Source organism: Dermochelys coriacea, chromosome 7 (genome assembly GCF_009764565.3).
Source record: "Dermochelys coriacea isolate rDerCor1 chromosome 7, rDerCor1.pri.v4, whole genome shotgun sequence".
Classification (NCBI taxonomy): Eukaryota; Metazoa; Chordata; order Testudines; family Dermochelyidae; genus Dermochelys; species Dermochelys coriacea.
The window spans coordinates 115,929,752-115,952,078 of NC_050074.1; the positions used below are offsets into that span (position 1 = coordinate 115,929,752).

Here is a 22,327-nt window from a genome sequence, read left to right on the forward strand (position 1 = left end):
TAAAAACTCAAAACCTGCAGCAGCAACAATGAAACCTTCTATTCGGCTTTATTCACTAAACAGCCCTGTAAGAAGCCTTTATCGAAAGATGCAACACTTCTACTACTTATTTTGATTGTAGATGGGAAGGAGATTTCAGAAAATGATGCTGCATTTGTTCAGCATTCTTTAAAGCCACGTAGTGCAGTATTTATAGTATTTAAAAATAAAGACTATAAAAACCCAGAGCTGAGTCCTTAGTTATGCGGGTAAACAGTGCCACATAACTTGTAACAGTAGCTGATTTTACAAGATATGTAACAATATGTACCAGCATAGCCCAAAGGCAGGATCAAGCCCTTAAACGTTTATATTGAGATTTGTGCTTAAAGATCTATTTCAGTCTGGATTCAATAACTCTTATTCTCCATTCCCCTGATGTTTTAACCCCCAATTCCCTGCTAACCCATGACCCATGTTAACTTTTTATTATAATACTCTGGATGCAGAATCACTTTTTTAGCTTAATATTTATGGACTTGATCCTGTAACCTTTACTCAGAAGAGTAGCCTCAACAGTATATGAATGGAGCTACTCCCATAAGAGTTGCTTGTTTGGACTGTCTTGAAACAGGAATTGTAGAATTGGAAGGCTGTCTTACTTTTACTGTTGTTTCTGTAAAGTATCCTTTATTGAAGTGTGTCTGTTTATGTGACACACTGTGGGTAACTTCCCTGTACAGGGCTAAACTTTGGATCTCACATTGGGCAGCATTTACTCACATAAGTAGCCTCACTGGTGAAAGTAAGGGCACCACAATCTATCCCATAGACTTTAGTTAGCACTCATGAAACTTCCCAGGGTATATGGGCACCAACGTGCAAAAGGGGTCAGGCAAAGTATGTGCCAGTTCTTTCCTTTTTCAAACAGTAACTAATGCATTCTTAAAGGAACATTAGAATGTGTCCATCTAAATTACATTTAGCAGCCCATGGGCCACTTGAACTTCCACAGATCACCCTTAAGTAATTAGTGACCTTTGCAATGGCACAGTTAATCTGTTTTTCCAGTATCTGCAGACACAGAGGTTTCTCTTTAGCATCAAGAATGAACGCGTCTTCCTGCCCACCCACGCCCCTGCCTTCTGCCCCCAAAAAAGTTATTTTGGACAAAGCAAAGATTTTACATGACCCCTTCCACATTTTGGTTCTATTTTTGCTCACTCTTCAGTCTCTCTTTAAGAGAGCAGAGAACAGATGGTCGAGTGCATTGCTGTAGTCCAATGGTATTTCCATTTATTTATTTCTGGGAAAAGATAAAGGGGAAGGAAAGGGTGGTTTGGATGCGGTAGATCTGATGGATCGGTCTTTGCAAGTGAACATCCAGGCTATTCTTGTCCTTTCTGCCACTAAAGGCTGGAACAAGCAGATGAAGATTGGGAGGCAACAGCTTTTTAAGAGTCATACATGGACCCACGCTGAAACAGCCAGTTTTGATCCATTTCTACCATGTATATCATAAATCCAAGAGGTCCCCCCTGTGCATTGCCCACTGGTATGTTCAAACGTGATATTATGGTAACTGCTTCACTGTATCATCCAGACAGTGGAAGTTACAAGGTTATATCTGCAAAAAGAAAAGGAGGACTTGTGGCATCTTAGAGACTAACACATTTATTTGAGCATAAGCTTTTGTGAGCTACAGCTCCGATGAAGTGAGCTGTAGCTCACGAAAGCTTATGCTCAAATAAATATGTTAGTCTCTAAGGTGCCACAAGTCCTCCTTTTCTTTTTGAGGATACAGACTAACATGGCTGCTACTCTGAAACCTGTCTAAGATTATATCTGAAATTCAACAGTGAAATTCTCCTTTGGCCAAGCACCTGTAAAGACTAGTGCATAGCAGTGGAACATGGACAGACTAGGTAGCTAACAAGATCCCAAAGGGAGAGATCGTGACCTAGTGGCTGGAGCACAGTATAGTGAAACAGAAGCTTTGTGTTCTCTTCTTGGCTCTGTCACTGGTTCCCTATTTGACTAAGAAAATAATGTAACTTTTCCTAGCCTAACAGTATGCATACACTGCAATAAAACACCAGTAGCTGGCTTGGATCAGCTGACTTAGGGCTATAAAATTGCAGTGTAGACATTTGGGCTGGGACTGGCGCTCAGTCTCAGGGGCTCTTCCCCCCTCACAGAGTCTCAGAGCCTGGCCTCCAGCCTGAGCTCTGCAGCCTAGGCTTCGTAAGCCCAAGTCAGCCGATCCAGGCCAGCCACAGGTGTTCTATCACATTGCAAACATACCCTTAGTGTCCGCACTTGTATAATGGAGCAATATCTTCTTCCACAAAAGGATATTGTGAGCCTTAAGTAACTTGTGTGTGTTGCCCTCTGAAGTCCTCTCAACATTCATGATCTGCTAGATAACTATGAAATTGGTTGTGAATCCTACAAAATGGTTTAGCTTGAGGATATTCATTTCCAGTAGGAGGAAAGAATTTTGATCTTCTAGCTGCCATAGTAACCTATGGAGTGACTGGTCATAGGCACAACACTAAAAAGCCTTCATACTGCTCTAACTTGTAGGAGGGATATGATAGAGTCACTAAGGGGGGCGGGGACGTGATAGAGATCTATAAAATCAGGAGTGGTGTGGAGAAAGTGAATAAGGAAGTGTTATTTACCCCTTCAAGTAACACAAGAACTAGGAGTCACCAATGAAATTAATGGGCAGCAGGTTTAAAACAAAAAAGGAAGTACTTCTTCCACACTTCAACCTGTGGAACTCATTGCCAGGGGATGTTGAGAAGGCCAAAAGCAGTAGTTCTCAAACTTTTGTACTGGTGACCCCTTTCACATAGCAAACCTTTGATTGTAACCCCCCACCCCATAAATTAAAAACACTTTTAAATACATTTAACACCATTATAAATGCTGGAGGCAAAGTGGAGTTTAGGGTGGAGGCTGACAGCTCGCGACTCCCCATGTAATAACCTTGCGACCCCCTGAGGGGTCCAAACCCCCAGTTTGAGAACCCCTGGCCAAAGTTCATAAAAGAATTAGATCAGTTCATGAAGGATATGTCCATCAGTGGCTGTTAGCTAAGATGGTCAGGGATGCAACCCAATGTTCTGGGTGCCCCTAAGCTTCTGACTGCCAGATGCTGGGACTGGATGACAGGGGACGGATCACTTGATAATTGTCCTGTTCTCATCACTGCCTTTGAAGCCTCTGGCACCGGCCTCTGTCAGAGACAGGATACTGGGCTAGATGGACCATTAGTCTGACCCTACATGGACATTCTTAGAATCATAGACTATCAGGGTTGGAAGGGACCTCAGGAGGTCATCTAGTCCAACCTCCTGCTCAAAGCAGGACCAATCCCCAATTTTTGCCCCAGATCCCTAAATGGCTCCCTCAAGGATTGAACTCACAATCTTGGGTTTAGCAGGCCAATGCTCAAACCACTGAGCTATCCCTCCCCTCATTCTTCTTATGAGGAAGAATAAGAGAAGACCTAATATAGAGACTGGACAGGTGCCCAGATGTCCCCAGAATCAGCGAGCTGTGAAGGTGACCAAAGGACACAGTTGTCCCTCCCCTCCATCCCCAAGCTGCATGGAATGATTCTTGGCTTCAGCTCATGACCAGGGACCTCCTTTAGGTGAACATCAAGGTATGTTAAGCCACAAAGTATTAAATACTCATACTGGTCAATATTTATCTCTTCTATTTTTTTCTCATGTATCTGTTTGGCCCTATCACCATGGTTTCTAATGATTCATCAATGAAACTTTTTGTTCACTAGAACATGACATCTGCACATGCACACACAGACACAGAGGTAGTTTTGGATACAGTCTGGATACTTCAGTACAGCAATTCACATGTGTGTTCTGACAGGTTACTAGTACTGCAGACCTATGGGGAGGTTAACAATAGGAACTTCAAAATGTATCACCTGACTTTTCAATCAACCACAAGCAAGGATTCTCTTTTTGCATGTAACAATACTTCTCTCTACCTTACAAAAGTACAGTTGAATTAATGTGAATAAAATTCTTTCAGATGCCCATTTGAAGAAAAACAATGGAAGTGCAAATTCTGGGGAAATCTGGAAACAAATGTTGATACTCCGGCCCGTAATTATTAATACGTGAAATGAAAAGATCACATGACTTAAGATAGAATTTTTCTTATGAAACCCAAACTGTGAATTAAATGCTTGTTATATTTTTGAGGTAAGTTACAATATTCTGTAAAGTCTAACTTTTGTATGGACTGTGTACAACACGCTAATTTTGAATACAACTAAAAAGTATATCAGCAAAGCATTCCTTTCAGCTTCTTGGAGACTAACATTTTGCCAATGTATAATTAGTTGCAGATTTTCAATTACTTTCTAGCTAACAAAACAGTTTCATTTGTATTGTTTACTTGCCACTTAACTCAAATTGTACCCAAATTGGTTGTTTTAAAATGTGACATGAATTTTCAGGGCCAAAGCAAATTCCATATATTTTGGTGTAGCACAGCATCTGTATTTTAGTCTTCAGTGATAAAAGTGGACAGGATTTGGCCAAAACTCAATCAACTCAATCATATAATCTCTAAATGCCTCCTGTGGAATTTGTCAAAAGAAGATTTTTTGGCAACCACATATAAAACTCCAGTGATGTATAATGAAGAACATAATCTCAGAAAATAAGCAAAGTTTGTTTTGTGTACTAATTGAAACTGGTAAACCACTGTAGGCAAGTTTAAATTCAACAGAAGATCAAAGAAATTAACAACCAAAATATCAGTCACTGCTGCTGTACTTACATATGTCCATTTCATTTAGTTTAATTCCTTATCGCTTTGTCCTGTTTGAAGAAATTACTCAATTCAAGGTGCAAAAATTTAGGGGGTAGTCTGACTAACATGATAAATGTGATTTGGAGTTATCAAGTACCAGGCAGACCTTAGCTAACTTTGAATTTGCCTGACATGAATGCATAGTTGATACTTTCTCAATGGATGAACATACTTTTGGGGGAAGTTTTACTCTTCCTTTTAGTCTTTGTTTAAATATGTGGCATGACAGCAGTGGAAAGGTCTAGATGGCATAGGATGATAATGCTGAACTGCAGTATATATATAGTCTGTAGTGAATATTATCTAATGATATTCTATGCACAATAGCAATTTAATTATTTTTGTATAATTTATCTTTATATATTGTGACAAAGTTCCTCCTCTACCTTGGTGGGTCTTGCGCTTATTTGCGGATTTGCTCACCTCGGCGATTCACAGCAGCCCTCAGTTTGGCCATTTTCGTGAACCCACAGTCCAGGTCAACTCCTCCTGTGTCTGATCAGGAGTTGGGAGGTTTGGGAGGAACCCAAGCCTGCCCTCTACTCCAGGTTCCAGCCCAGGGCCCTGTGGAATGCAGCTGTCTAGAGTGACTCCTGGAACAGCTGTGCAACAGCTACAACTCCCTGGGCTACTTCCCCATGGCCTCCTCCCAACACCTTCTTTATCCTCACCATAGGACGTTCCTTCTGGCGTCTCATAATGCTTGTACTCCTCAGTCCTCCAGCAATCCGCCTTCTCACTCTCAGCTCCTACTGCCTCTTGCTCCCAGCTCCTCACACACACACCACAAACTGAAGTGAGCTCCTTTTTAAACCCAGGTGCCCTGATTAGCATACCTTAATTGATTTTAGCAGCTTCTTGATTGGCTGCAGGTGTTCTAATCAGCCTGTCTGCCTTAATTGTTTCCAGAAAGTTCCTGATTGTTCTGGAACCTTCCTTGTTACCTTATTCAGGGAAAAGGGACCTACTTATCCTGGGGCTAATATATTTGCCTTCTATCACTCTCCTGTAGCCATCTGGCCCTACCCTGTCACAAGATAAAAATAAATGAAGTCTAGCTACTAGTCCTACTACTTACTCCAAACACCCCATTATTGCCCCCTTCCTGGAGTAAGAACTGTCCATGTAATCTTACTTTAAACTTTGTCTTTAAATCAGTTTTAAAATCATGACAAGCCTTAACACCCCCATTATTAGCAAGATTCCTTGCCTCCTTTAAAGGACTTTATCCAAAACCTTTTGAAAGTTTAAATAAATTATACCCACTGGCTCTCCTTTAGCCATTATTTGTTAACTATTTCAAAGAATTCTGACAGGTTACAGAAATCCACACTGGTTTGTCCCATCTTATTATCCTCATATAGGTGCTTTATAACGCAATCTTTAATCATCTTCTCAACTATTTTTCTTTATCCTGCGGGTGCCTCCCTGTCCATAATTCCAGGGGTCACCCTATCACCTATTAAAAAAGATGGAAACAGTATTGACCATTGGTACAAAATGTTTTTTTTTAAATAGTAATTAAAAAATAGAGACATTTATTAATATCTCAGCTACGGACCATGATGATCCACACATTTGTGACCTCAAAGCTTGATTATTGCAACTCATTATACCTAGGAAAGAGGCTGCCAAAAACTGGAAAAGCTTCAGTTGCTACAGTTCTTAGCACATGGTGATGAGCTCACAACAATTTCTATTACTAATAACTGTACCAGTGCTAGCTGCCGTTTGAAAAGTCCGAGTCAAGTTCTCTGTCCTGACGTTCAAAACTCTCTAAGGGATTGACCCACGCTACTCGATGGACCATCTCTCGTCACCACAATCTCCCAGAGGAGCTACATTCCATTGGATCAATCAGCCACAAGGGTGAGATTTGTCAGCTCATGAGACAGAGCTTTCTCACCAGCTGGGCCAAGAATGGAATTCAATTCTGAAGATTTTAGAATGATGACAAAACCTTGCCACCTTTAGAACAAAGAGGAAAATAATAATTAGTAATAACTAATATAATGCTATGCAACTGCTAAGGGTTGAGGAGGGGAGAGGAACATTCTTATTTTAACTTTAAAACTTGTAAGGCATTCAGATACCAGGCAGTCACCTCAAGGAAATATTTCCTCTGTTTTTTACACACAAAAACACACTCTCTCTCTCTGTTTATTTAGGAAGTATTATTAACAAGCTTACAAATCCTTGCTGTGTAAATATCAGAAACAATAAACGAATACAATTCCTCTATTAGAAGGCTATAAAGTAAAATACTAAAGCGTTCTTGCTGAAAAGGAAGAGAGTGCCCATTACAGACACCATCACCCCTCATGGAGAATGACCTTTGTGAGGTGTTTTGCTGCCACAATCTACAATAACTTCACTACAGTAGAAGTTTCCAAAGGTAGCCTCAAGCGGAGCATGGAACATAGAAAGCTAATTGTTCTAGAAATATTGCAAACTTAATAAGTAGGCCACCGGGATCATATTTTTGCCATCAACATGTTGCATCATTTATCAGAAAGTTTTGTAATTTTACATAATTAAGTCTCAAAATAATGTAAATTTTAAGCACAGTTACTGCATAGTCTTCAAGTTGATGCTATTTTAATTACATTGAAAAATATATTTGGGAAGGGGCCCTGTGCTTTATTATAGTTACTTCTGTCAAATAACTTTTAATTGTGTGACAAGGTGCCTGAGCAAGGCATTGTTTTTTTGCCATTTTTAAACAGCTTATGCCACTCGAAAAGGATTACTCCCTTTGTAAATTGCTGTTTCAACTGACGGGTACCAATTAATTAAGCCATTTACATAATACTGTCTTGGATCATCTACCTACAAAGATAAAGGCTGAAATCTAGCTTTTAAATGAACAAATAAAGTTTTAAGAATAAATATATGTTGGTAATTATCTGTAATAATACGAATTAGGAAATGTAGCTGATAAAATGAATGTGCCAGCAATTAAAAGTAAATTCTCATCTACCAAAATTAATAGGGAAGTTTATCCAAAAATTTATTGCTTTAATTTATCTTTCATTTACTGTCACCTTATGTGCCATCGTCTCATTTGATGTCTCACATTGTCATCTGATGTGATGGAAGGCATAAAGTGTCTAGATTTCAAAGGACATGCTTATTTTGGGTTGGATTTACTTTTCCAGTTTGGAAATAAATCCTAGATCTGACACATACATAGTCATTATATACCCAGCATGGAACTAACTGTAACATTATTTACCAGGAAAAACCTGGAGTTCTTTAATGTACACATTCAAAACTAAATTGTATATTTAACTACCTATATGTAATTGATTGGAGTTTGCAGTTACACAGGCTATAACAAGTAAAATAAAATGATTAAGTCTTTAGTTTCAACAGATTCAGCAGGAAAAACACAGCTTATAGCAAATTTCGGTGTCTCTAGCATTTCGCTACAGTCTCTGTTCCTTGGCAGATGAATTGGTGCAAGCTCCTTATTATGGTGGAGCAGCACATTTACGCACTACTGTAGTTACAGATCCAACCCTATACAAAATGTGTGTGACGTTCAACCTCCAGCACAGAAGGTGGCTTCTCAGCATTCACTTATGAGATACTACAGCTGATTAATGGCCTGACCCTACCAACTACGCAGGCAAAACTTCCACTGCAGTGAATGGAAGCTTTTTGCGTGTGTGTGCATGCCCCTGCATAGTGACTATAGCACACAACTCTGCTTTATAGACTACATGTCTTTTTCTTCTTAACCACACTAAATATAGTGCTATATCACCAGCTAAGAGAAGGGAACAATTTTCCTTCAATATATCCCAACCAACAGTTCTCACCGTACATAGACAAATCTGTAATTTTAAAATTTAATCTACAGAGATAAATATTAAACAATTTTATCTGAGCCATGTGGTGGTGGTGGTGGGGAGAGGAGTTCAGCATCTACAAAAGTAACGGGGTTATGTATTAAACACATTATGCTTATATTTGTAAAACCAGATCACTAAGCGCTGCTCCTGAAAACACTTAACTTTGAGTAGTTGACTCTATGGGACTAGTCATACGCTTGAAGTTGTGCACATGTGCAAGTATTTGTAGGATCAGGGCCTAAATCAACTTCTATTGAGATTTTACTTTGAATTGCTACACCAGACAGTTAAGCGGCATTTAATCTAGACAACTTGCATTCTGCATTTGGAAGCAAAATTGAGAGTGAAATCTCTTCAGGCCAAGGACTGTGCCTTTTTCGGAGTTTGTTCAGAGCCCACCACTTGGTGGCTGCTACCAGAAACATAAAATGTTTGGAAAATATTAACTTAATACTCTGTTCTCGGGCTGCTCCTCAGCTAAGGTACTGCTTATTACATTTTTATAAAAAATACTGAACTGCATTTTATCCAGGTGTTTTTTTTTCTAAATCAAATCTGTATTTTGCTTTAACTCTACTGTGAATCTGTTGTTATATACATTTCTAATGCACAACTGAGTTCCTGTCATTTGACTTGAACTGTCTTGTTGCACTGTGGTGAGGTATCTCACAGGGGCTTTCCAGCTGGAGCAGTGAGCTTCAGAACCTGGTCACCTAGACCTCTCACAGACATATGGGATCTGTCCTCAGGAGGAAATACTTAGAGGCAGCTGCAAATAATGACAACAAGCCTGGGATAGGCTGAATGGAATGTGAAGGGGGGGTTGGGGGAAAGAAGAAGGTGGTGCAGGCTGTGATAATTAGGGAGGAGAGCTGGTGTTATAATAGACTGAGAAGAGATGAGCTGCCAACATCAACAGGTCACATGTCAAAACAGCTCAATGCATTAGTCAGTTAACAGGAAGTGATAATACAGACCCGCTGGCTTTGTGTCAACTCTCATACTAAATCACTTTCAGGAGGTTTCAGGTACCTGTTTTAGTGACTCCCTCAGCTCCAGTCTAAATATATTGCAAGGTAAATGTGACAATCAAAACAGGGTCTCTCTTGCCCTATTTTTAAATGTATATTTCAAGAAAACATCACAATAAGGATATAGCAACACACGCTGCGGATCTACCATCATAAGCAAAATTTGCGGGAAATAGCGTATGACACACACACAGTCACAAATATACACATACATATGTGCGCACACACACACAGACACGTATATGTGCATGAAAGATATAATGTAGTTCATTATACACAGTATTAAACAGAAAATGCCCCTTTAAAATTTTTAAATCTGCTCCCTGCCCACTAGAATAAAATTGCTGGTTAATTATAAAATGAAAAATCTGCACAATCTGAAACAACAAGACATTATAAAGCCTCTGAGCAAAAAAGGTTTTCTTTTCCAAGTAGTGTTTCAGGGAGTCCTTTTGCATTTTAAAACGTTTAAGTATTGCTCCTTCTTTAAGCATATGAGAGGACAAGAGGCTGTCCTATTTTGTAGGTTTATCAGTCTACTTTGCTCGAGAAGACAAGAAGTCCTATCAGTCCCAAGCCATCATGTAGCCTCTCTCTGCCTGCATACTGAAAGTACAGCATTTACGTTAGGTGGTGTAATACTTATGTTCATGAGTTAGGTATGTTGGTATCACTTTGAAATAAACGAGCAAAGAAAAGACACAAACGGGCTGTGTGCGGTCATCTCGAATGATAACAGGAAGTGTATAACTGTTTATTGTTACATACAATGCATCTATTGTTACAGCCAGCTATCTATTTTGCACCTCTTATGGTACTGGTGCTCAAAAAATTTAAAGCAACCCACAAACTTGGTCCACAGGAACATATTCTGCTCCCCTCTCGAATACAGCTGGTGTAGAAGAGAGTGTGTGTAAATTCATCTGCATACCTTGATTTCTTTTCTTGTTTTTTCTTCTGATGTAACACCAGGGTTTTGAAGCAGTATGCCTGATGTTATTCTGTAAAGGGAGTAAGGTCCAGCGTCAGTCCAATATCTTGTGCAATGGAGTTCCAAAGGCAGATGTCAGCCATAGAGAGAGCCTTGTGTCCTTGACCCAGTGGGAACCTCAACTGTGGGGACTGACCGCAGCTGTTCCTCAGAGTCACACACAGAGAAATGAGGTCCCTGATACCATCTGGGCTTCGAAGATCGAAACCAGGACCTTGAAACGTAGCCATGTAGAGTACTGGTGTACCATGTTCCCTTCAGAGGCAAACTGTTGAATCATCTGAAGTTTCTCGAGGCTCAATTACTACAAGAACTTCTCCTCCCTTGTATATTATTTCAGAGCTTTTAATGACAGCACCTTCTCTGCAGCTTTTTGCCACATGAACAGCTCTCTCATAGCCCATCAGCTTTCAGTCTCGCTGTGAATTTCAGCAGAAAACCTTTCCTCCCTCGCTTATGCCTCTTGATTGCTCTCTTCCTTTGCTTAAAAACAAAAAATCTCTAACTGTACTTAATACTGCATTTTGCTACGGGTTACAGTTAATATTGTAGATGCTGTTCAGAATAAAACTACAGTTTGTGTTTGTAAAATTGTCAAAGGTGAAATTTCTTTTGCTACTAAATAACAGGAGGTGATTTCCAATGGATGCACTCCTCCCAGCAACTCGTCATAGGGCATATGTTCTCAACTGTGTCTTAAAAAGAGGCAGCTAAGCAGGTCCCTTCACATAACAGAGTCCAAAATGTTATAACTCATAAGACTTTAATTAATTTCTACCTCAAGATTTTTATTCTTCATATTGACATGAACAAAACAAAAGACACAATTTTCACAGTTGAGGTTTTAACCACATAACTCCCTTCACATGACCCTGCAACCAAAACCCAGCAGCTCTGCTGTGTATATTTAAGGCTCAGTTTTGAGACTGGGTGCATCTGTCTGGACCCCACCCGGCAGCCTGCCTCAGCATAGAATTTCAGATTTCAAGGAAGCATCCACTTACAGCCACTGAGTCAATATTAAGATGCATCTGCTGAGTTACATGAAAGAAAAACATTAGCTCCAAATGAAAAGTTGTGAGAAAACCCTCCTAATGCACTTCTACTATTTTCTATTTTCTGTGAAGTAAGAGCTCTTTATGTACACACTTTAGACTATGTCCCCATCACCTCCCCCAAGTGAATGTAATGCGGGTGAAAGCTTCCTGACTGTCAGACCTGAAAGTATCTCCTGTATGCACAGAACCCATCTATACGGGAGCTGCAAGCTCAGAAGCTGTCCCACGGATGATTCCTCCAGTCCATTTTCAAGAAACACCTCTATAAGTAAGAGTAGTTCAGTCTTCATACCTAGACTGCCCTACATGACCAGTGTCTCACCCTGTCTGCTAAGAACTAGACTGAGACCACCAACTCAACCTGCCAAACAGTCTTTGGATAGCAATGATTTCAAGCCGTGACCATTCCGAGTCTGATCTGAATTATTGACCTGGAGATGAAAGGTTATGTAACCTATTACCAATCTCTTGAGCTATCTGGTTACAAAAGGGGCTACAAAAGATACTGAGGATCTTAGAAACTACCTTGATGGATGTCCTAAAAATATCATAGATTAGGTAGCTCTAGATAGATATTAGCAGTGAGTTTATGAATTTTAGAACTTTCAGACAAAGGGATAGCTTCCTTTAGAAACTACATATGGAAGAAAGCATTAAGTTCTGTGCCTTCCTTTCTGAAAAGTTTTTACTTCAAGAACAGAACAATGAAACAATTAAAAGTTATGTAGATTCCTGTTTTTTCACCAGGCTACTAGACAGCTTTATTTCACTAATTCCTTTGGTGAGTGTAGTTTCACCTTCCTTAATATTTCAGATGTCAAAGATAAAATAACACCAATATCGCACAGAATGTGGTGGAAAAAGATACATTTATGGTCAAGACTAAGATAAACCATCTTTTGAGAACTTAAAAACGACCCTGTCTTTAAACAATTATTTCTTCTACTTTCACCTCACTTGCAAGCATTCTCCTTTCCACATGAAATTCTCAAATTTGAAACCCTGACATCCAACTGACTAGGACCGCAAGAGCTTTTCTTCTTCAAAATGTACAATCATTTCTCACAAGCTGACACTGTGTGATTTGTTATCATAGACATAAAGTACACAAAAGGCTTTAGAAATTCCCCATACAGGACCATCTGTTTAGTGCTACCCCATTTATTCCCCTCTTTTTCCACAAAATGCTTGAACCAGAAGTATATGAAACACTAATAACAAGTAGAATGTTCAACAAATGTTAGTGACTGCTTACAACTCATCACATCTTTTATTCTAAATTCTTCATGGAAGCAATTTGTGTATTTTCTCACTGGCCTGCAGAAATATTTTCTTTTTCAGTAATTTACATTTATTCAAATATGGTGAATACAGATAGTAACAAGTTCCTTTCCCCCCTTTTCTCTGGTTCTACTTAAGCCCCATGGTGGGACTGCACCTCTGTAAACCAATGCATTGAAGAGGGGAGATATATGCTGGCTTTGGAGAAGCTGATGCATGGGTGTTGGAGCCCTGACAGAGGTGCACGAAATCATTTTCTTAGGCTCAGATGCTGTGGTGACAAGCATGGTATGAATGTGTAGATGTATTATGTAGGATTCATAGGCTACATGACTTCACAGAGCCAATGGCTGAAGCCTGAACATAGGCGGTGCAGAGCAGTGGCAGCCACTGTTCCAGAAGATCTGCAGTGCGCGTGTGAAGTCCACTTCATTTCAGTGCCAACACTGAACAGGGTTATTCAGGCCCTTTGAAGAAGCAGTCTTGGTCATCCATTGTTTGTTTCTTCAAAGAATCACCACACACTTTAAAAATCTTAATCTTCACAACTGAAGCTAGTGTCATAACCATTTTAAAAATGGTAAATTGAGTCATAAGGCGTCCAAGGTCACATTCTGAGCTGGGGCAGACCCCAGGAGGGAAACTCAGATTCCTGACTCGATGTCTGGCTTAATGGCTAACAGCCCCATTTCAGGTCCCTAGAGACCCTCCGTTATGGTGCTCCTCCATTCTGGCCAGAAAGGGGTAGATACACAAAGCAACATCATGCTCTGGTGAGAGTTGTATCAGCTAAAACCTGGGAGTGAAGGGTTGCTGAGCGGTAAATGAGGTTCTCTCTCATTGTATGGTTGGAGAGCATTGTTACTTCCAGAGTGTTCCCAAGACCCAGTGAGTCAATGAATGGGGTAGGCCTTTTGTGACATCATAATATACTGAATAAAACATATTTTAGACTAACTCTCTCAAATGCATTTAATAATAATAAACAAACAACAACAAACATAAGAACATAAGAATGGTCATACTGGGTGAGACCATCCAGCCCAGTATCCTATCTACCGAAAGTGGCCAATGCCAGGTGCCCCAGAGGGTGTGAACCTAACAGGTAATGATCAAGCGATCTCTCTCTCCTGCCATCCATCTCCAACCTCTGATAAACAGAGGCTAGGAACACCATTCCTTTCCCATCCTTGCTAATAGCCATTAATGGACTTAACCTCCATGAATTTATCCAGTTCTCTTTTAAACCCTATTATAGTCCTAGCCTTCACAACCTCCTCAGGCAAGGAGTTCCACAGGTTGACTGTACGCTGTGTGAAGAACTTCCTTTTATTTGTTTTAAACCTGCTGCCCATTAATTTCATTTGGTGGCCCCTAGTTCTTATATTATGGGAACAAGTAAATAACTTTTCCTTATCATTTTCTCCACACCACTCATGATTTTATATACCTCTATCATATCCCCCCTTAGTCTCCTCTTTTCCAAGCTGAAAAGTCCTAGCCTCTTTAATCTCTCCTCATATGGAACCCGTTCCAAACCCCTAATAATTTTTGTTGCCCTTCTGTGAACCTTTTCTAATGGCAGTATATCTTTTTTGAGATGAGGGGACCACATCTGTACGCAGTACTCAAGATGTGGGCATACTATGGATTTATATAAGGGCAATAAAATATTCTCCGTCTTATTCTCTGTCCCTTTTTTAATGATTCCTAACATCCTGTTTTCTTTTTTGACTGCCACTGCACGCTGCGTGGATGTCTTCAGAGAACTATCCGTGATGACTCCAAGATCTTTTTCCTGATTAGCTGTAGCTAAATTAGCCCCCCCATCATATTGTATGTATAGTTGGGAATATTTTTTCCAATGTGCATTACTTTACATTTATCCACAAAAGATAGCCTTACTGAAGCAACACATCCTTTTGCAACAACATAGATGTTAAACTAGTGTAGAATAGGAACTGGATGATGTGTGGCTTGGGAAAGTTTAAGAAACTGAGTCTCCGTTTATATCATCTCAGGCTCATCCTTTCACATGTTATCATAAATTAAAGAGCTATAATGAACTCTGTCATGAATGGGGATTTGGTCTGAAGAAACAATACTACCATTTGATATGAGAATAATCTATTGGGACCTATAATACCAGCTTGTCAGCTATTTTAAATCAACTGACCACAACTAGCAAACAACTATTAACATGGTGACTGCATGGGGATACAAAAATACGCAGTGTCTGCATTGGTGAACCACAAAGTATTTCTAAAAGAAAAAGAAAAAAAGAAAGGTGCTCCCCCCTCCCAAATTGGTTGCTAAGACAATGAACTTATTCAGTATTTACAATGTTTTGTGCATTTTTATAGGAATATTCCACCAATTTACAAAATTATAGCTGGTGGTTGACAATATAATTTGTATGCTAAACAGATCAAAATGTTCACAATTGGGCTAATTGTTACATTAAAGCAGTGATTAGAGCACCCTGTAAATATAACATCGGAATCTTCTTTCACCTTTGAAAACAGATTATAAAATCTTCTTAAGTCTATGCTATAATAAAGCCACACTGGCAAAGATTGTTTACTGTGCACTTCTTCATTCAGCAGTGGCAACTCCAGCCCTTTCTGTTTCTCTCTTTATAAGCTGGCACAGACACATCTTTCCTTTTGTGTGGAAGGCAGAAACTGCAGAATTAAGGGAGGTGACCTGGGTACTAGCTCTACGAAGAGCAGTTGGAAGAGGCTCTGTGAACAGCGGTGCAGTTTGTGCTCTTTCTCAAAGAAACACAGGCCACCACACTGGTCTCCAGTGGCACAGAGAGCAGAAGTTCTGAGGTCAAGCTAAACCCCAGGTCTCCCACACACCACAGCAACATGTTGCTATTGCACTAATAGGTAAGTTCAAATTATTTTATTGCTGCCTTTGACTCAACAACAGATAACTGAAATAAGGAGATAATAATTTAACCCCTCAAATATGGCATGTTATAAGGTTTTTCATATTTTTCCAGGATATAATTCTCTGAGGACAGGCACGTTTTCTTAAAAAAGAATCCCATAGCACAGTGGTTCTCAAACTGGGGTCTACTCCAGGGGTCCGCGAGTCATGTCCGGGGCCATTGCCCTGCTGATCAACTCCGTCTCTGCCCTCCCAGTGCCTCCTACATGCTGCGGAGCAGCTATTCAGCAGCGTGCAGGAGGTGCTGGGAGGGAGGGGGAGGAGTGGGAATGGGGTGTGCTCAGGGTAGGGGTCGGAAAGAGGCAGGGAAGAGGAGGGATGGGATGGAGCAGGGACATGAAGAGGTGGGCTGGGGGTGGGATCTTGGGGGAAAGGGTGGAGTGGGGGCAGGGCCTGGGGCTGAGTGGGGGTTGAGCATCCCCAGGGGAAATTAGAAGCTGGCGTGGGGGTCCATGAAAAATTTTAAATCAAAATGGGGGTCCTTGGGTTGCTAAAGTTTGAGAACTGCTGCCATAGCACATAGCACTGGAAAAACACTTTAGGATTTATCATCTCCCTTTTCAGAACTGAATGAGGGAAACTGTGCAGTGTGGGGACATAAAGCAACACATTTTAATACAGCAAGACATTTTCAAAATATTCTGAGCAAACTGTAAATAATTAGTTCTAATTTAACAAAACAGTGGATACATTTTCACAATAATGTAACAACTAAGTTATTTTCAACGCAAGATAATAATACAAAAGAAAAGGTGCAGGATTATTTTTATAATTAGCAAAGTGTAATTTTACTCCAATTTTCTTATAATAAAATAAATGAGAGAAGTGTTTTCACTTTTTTGTTTTCACTTAGATCATTTAAAAAACAACTACCTCTGGGTAGTGCTGGCCTCGACAAGTTTAGCCTAAAGTTTGTAAGTCTCAGAAAGTTACCCAGTGACTGAAAACAGCTGATACAAATGGGGATGCTTATGCAGCTTTAGCTATAATGACAGCTCATGTTTCTGCTATAATAAATGCAAAATAAAAAGTTTGGAAAAGATTGAAGAATTTTTTTGACACCCTTATAAATGCTCAATGGGACACATGAGCTGTGAACCCAGAACGACGCTGACTCAATAGCTGTATATAGCTAAGAGAAGAGATGCATACGCTCTTTTGCATGGATGAAAGAGCATACTGCGACTCTCAACTGGAAGCCCAGGGACTTCCAATTTTCCTTCACACCTTGTGCTTAGACAAGCATTCTTCCTGCCAAAGGCTATGACTTCCTTTGGATCTCATCAACCTCCTTTCTCAACTGGCCAAACAAATTGGTCCTTAACAATGCAAGGGAAAGTGCCCTCTCCCCAGGTCCTGAGTTCAATCTCCAAAGCATGCCCAATCCCTGCCTATGCTGGCATGGGAGTGAAGGAGAACAAATTAGATATGAATTTGCAATGTGATACAGCACAAAAATTAGACATGACTTTGGGCTGCATACTCAGGGACTCGCATCGTGGTAGTGAAATGCCCTTGACATAATCTTGCCAGGGCCACACTAGGAATATTCGCAAAAAGAAAAGGAGTACTTGTGGCACCTTAGAGACTAACAAATTTATTAGAGCATAAGCTTTCGTGAGCTACAGCTCACTTCATCGGATGCATCCGATGAAGTGAGCTGTAGCTCACGAAAGCTTATGCTCTAATAAATTTGTTAGTCTCTAAGGTGCCACAAGTACTCCTTTTCTTTTTGCGAATACAGACTAACACGGCTGCTACTCTGAAAACTAGGAATATTGTAGTTCATTTCAGGGCACTAGTTATGAGTAATACAAAATTGCAGACAAATTAGAGGGGATGAAGGCAATAGCTACAAACATCATTAAGGACTGATTTGTAAGAAAATGTCAGATTACATATATATAATGCACCTTTGCGGAAAGACAACTAAGGATGACATACATAAATGTCTACAATAAATAAATATTGTACGATAAATGTATACAAGTATTTGACAGGAATTATACAAGCTGGTAAAACAGATATAATTAGGAGCAATACAATGAAGTTAAGAAAACTTTACATTGTGAAAATATATTGAATTTGGATATGGCACTTCCTACACCGACAGCACTTCACCTACATACAAAAAAAATTATCTATTTGATCATGGAAGAGTCTCCCAAAGCAAGAAGATGGAAGCCCCCTATCTTGGGACCATTTAAAATAGAGCTAGACTAAGCTGAATAGACAAGATGACTTAATAGTTCCCCCCCCCCATATTTATTGTTTTTAATTGTACGATTAAGATTGTTTCTTGAATGATCCATTTGCTTGTGCTGGCATTACACTGACTCAGAGATGTGAGTACATAGGTAGAACAATGGGAACTTACTAAATAATTATACACAATGAAATCTGTGCCATCCACTCAGATTACTGGATATATGACCCATATTTACAGATGAGTGACACGCACACAAATGTGGTCAGATAAATATTACTTCAGTAGAGTGACAGTTGTACACTGCACTAGTATCTGCTTACCCACCTATTTATATAATTCTTATCACCAGAGTATCTGGGTGCCACATAGATATTTAAAAACATAAACAATAACATAAGCGCTTTCTCCATCTCACCATTCCCCTCCCCTCCCTAATCTCTCCGTCTGGCTCTTCCCAGTCCGTAGGAGAAATAACAGAGCAGTGTAGCTGAACTCTGACTGGCTTCATGGACAGACAAGTATATTATTTAGTTAACCAGAAATAATCTTATTAATAAAACTATAGTTCATTTCAAAAATACTGTATTTTACGGTTTATCATATTTTAAGCATTAACAATGTGTGTGCGGTGCTATACAAGACAGATTCATGTGCTTTTTGACTATCTGAACCATATAAAGGTGCAAGCTTCCTGAAAGGTATTGAGCATCTGTCTCAGTCAAAATAAAAGTATCAGAGGGTAGCCGTGTTAGTCTGTATCCACTAAAACAACAAGGAGTCCAATGACACCTTAAAGACTAACAGATTTATTTGGGCATAAGCTTTAGTGGGTAAAAACTTCTTCAGATGCATGGAGTGAAAGTTACAGAGGAACCAAAATACAGTAATCAACTACTCAATTAAAACATCCATCTGAAATCTAGATGTGTCATTTAGTACAATAGAAATGAAGTTATTGTAATAGAACTTGGCCACAAAAGCAATATTTGCCCGTCAAAAGTAAACCTCACTGCTTCCCCTTAGTGTTTGTCTAATATCAGGCTATTATCCTGGGACACCATTCAAGTTAGCTCTTAACTAAAATTCCTACTAAGAAAAAGTGGATTGTATTTTTTTTTAAACAAATGCAAGAAATCCCACAGAAGCTGCAGGGTAATGTTTCTCATTAACCAGAACATACATTTTCAGAAGTAAAACTGCATGCTTTTTTCTGACAATAATTAACAAATATTGTATATCATTGAAAAAAAATTTACTCCCTAGATAATGAGTTTACCATTTTTTTACACTGATGAATATTGCCAACCTGTTTGTTTTTTGTTAGGAACAAAGAGAAGCCCAAAGCCCATTGCTGCTAGCCATATTTTCAAGCCCTCTCTTCTATGTCGTTTTGAACTATAATAAGAAAGAAAATCTTTTTTTAAACTTCATATAGAAAAATTAGCATGACCAAAACAGTTTCAAACCTCCTTCTTCAAATGAAAGAACAAAATGAATTTGAAACTACAACTGAAGTAACATTTGTCTTAGTAAACAGCAATTTGTACTGATAAGTTTATTTATACAATCGCTAAACACAAAATTTGTGCATCTGTATTATTCTACATGATGGATCCAAAATTCAAGAAAAGTAAAATTGAATAAACAAGAGTATCTGTATATTTAAAAATGGGTTTCTTTTATTACTCCACCTAACACTAAATCAGCACAATAAAACTACCATGTTAAGAAAGTCTTACAAAGTTTGAATGAGCAAGTGTATTTCATTACAAAAGATAAGTTTCTTCTTCCCTACAGTGAATACAGGTAATTTCAGAAGCATGCTCATAATTATTCGCTGTTGAAAAGCTTAAAAAAGGTCCATATTGAAATCAGTGACCTCCAGTTTCCTTTATGAATGAATGGAGGCAAAAATTCTCATTTGGCTGGAATGTTGGTTGATAACAGAGTTAGGCAAAACATGCATTTCTTCATTATAGTATGGTCTACAGGTTCATTTAAATAACAATATCCAGCATAAAAGTCACAAAAGAATTATCTAGCAATTTCAATATGCTGAAATGCATTATTAGCGCTAACAATAAGCACAGAGTAAATAAATGAATGTCTTATTCACGGTATTATTTCCGATTATTTAGCTTTATGCATATCAAACTTTATATTCAACACCTTGGTCAAGAGTATTTGCTTGTATAATTTTTGAACAGGAACTGACATTGTCTCTCCAAGGTATTTCCCCCCCCAGAAGAAATCAACACACATAGCTTTCCTGGACTGGGCAATCTGTTACTTCTACAAGATATTTTAAAGCATTGTTTTCATTATTTTCCATGCAAAAATGCAATCAATTTTTGAAATTAGATTCTTCATTAACGATATCAACGCTGTCACAATATTGAACTACATAAGCAACATGAAGAGGCTTCTTCAAACCACAAATTTCAACAAGCTGGGAGATAAGACAAACTACATCTTAGTGTATAAGTGATAAAGTAGCAAGTATGGAATCTAAAATCACCACCTCTCTGGAGATCACTATATGATTAAATCCTAGTAACACGTGTGAGGTATAAAAATCTCTGGGTTTAATACATTGTCCAAAGGCACATTACGATTATGCATGCCGTGGATCAGTTTTAGAAGGCATTCACAACAGATAGTGTAATGCTTTCAAAGAAAGCTCAGAAAGCAGAAGTTGTACTCATTATGCATTACAGAGGTTTTGCTGTGTTTAATTTGAATGAGCATTCTTATTTTTTGTACAGATTTCAGAGTGTATTGGTTGATTACAGGATGACCATGAGCTACCAAAGTGATGCGCCCATGAAAAAGGCTAATGGAGTGCTAGGATACATCAGGTGAGGTATTTCCAGTAGAGATAAGGAAATGTTAGTACCATTATACAAAGCACTGGTGAGACCTCATCTGGAATACTGTGTGCAATTCTAGTCCCCCATGTTTAAGAAAGGTGAATTCAAACTGGAATAAGTGCAGAGAAGGGCTACCAGGATGATCAGAGAAATGAAAAACCTACCCTATGAGGAGAATAAAAGAGTTTGGCTGGTTTGGCCTAACCAAAAGAAGGCTGAGAGGAGATACGTTTGCTTTCTATAAATATATTAGAAAGATAAATACCAGGGAGGGCGAGGAGTTATTTAAGTTAAGGGCCAATGTTGATACAAGAACAAATGGATACAAACTGCCATCAATAAGTTTAGGCTTGAAATTAGATGAAAGCGTCTAACTGTCAGAGGAGTGAAGTTCTGGAACAACCTTCCACGGGGAGTAGTGGGAGAAAAAACTCAACTGGCTTCAAGATTGAGCTTGATAAGTTTATGCAGGGGATGGAATGATGAGACTGCCTACAATGGCAGGGTAGTCAATCTGTGACTGCTACTAGCAAATATCTCCAACAGCCAGTGATGGGGAGGGCTCTGAGTTACTACAGAGTATTCTTTCCCAGGTGTCTGGCTGGTGGGTCTTGCCCACATGCTCAAGATCTGACTGCTCGCCAGGCATCGTCAGGAAGGAATTTTCCCCCAGGTCAGAATTGCAAAGATCACAGGATTTTTTAGCCTTCCTCTGCACCATGGGGCATGTGTCACTTGCAGGTTTAAACTAGTATAAATGGTGGATTCTCTGTAACTTGAAATCTTTAAAACATGATTTGAGGACTTCAGTAACTCAGCCAGTGGTTATGAGTCTATTGTGGGGGTGGGTAAACAAGGTTCTATGGCCTGCCATGTGCAGGAGGTCAGTCTAGATGATCATGATGGTCCATTCTGGCCTTAAAAGCTCTGAGAAGAAGGATGGTCTTGTGATTAAGGCACTGGACTCAGACTCAGGAGACCAAAGTTCAATTCCCAGCTCTGTTACAGACTTCCTGTATTACCCAGGGCAAGTTATTTAATCTCTCTGTGTCTCAGTTGTGTAAAATAGGGATAATGCTACTACGTTCTCAGTCTTCTCTATGCAGCTAATAAACTCCTCTGGGTAGAGACTGCCTCTTACCATGTGTTTGTACAATGTCTAGCACAAGGAGGCCCCAATCTTAGCTGGAGACTCAAAGTGCTACCATACTATTAAATATAAAGTCTGACCTTATT

The 22,327-nt window shown here is 39.3% G+C and overlaps 1 protein-coding gene across 13 annotated transcripts in view; it reads right to left on the reverse strand.

The window, feature by feature from the left end:
• VTI1A (vesicle transport through interaction with t-SNAREs 1A) overlaps positions 1-22,327 on the reverse strand; it is a 362,693-nt gene that overhangs the window by 76,386 nt on the left and 263,980 nt on the right. For 2 of the 13 annotated variants that reach the window (XM_043519141.1, XM_043519142.1), the window contains one exon: positions 19,008-19,616. The exons of 7 other annotated variants lie outside the window; for them this stretch is intronic. In XM_043519141.1, coding sequence (XP_043375076.1) covers positions 19,505-19,616 — 112 coding nt within the window. In that variant the 3' untranslated portion in view covers positions 19,008-19,504. Of the gene's footprint in view, positions 1-9,841; positions 10,726-10,791; positions 13,527-16,540; positions 16,593-19,007; positions 19,617-22,327 lie in introns of those variants that run through there. 4 more of the 13 variants (XM_043519144.1, XM_038410867.2, XM_043519149.1 and 1 more) reach the window with 4 other exon arrangements.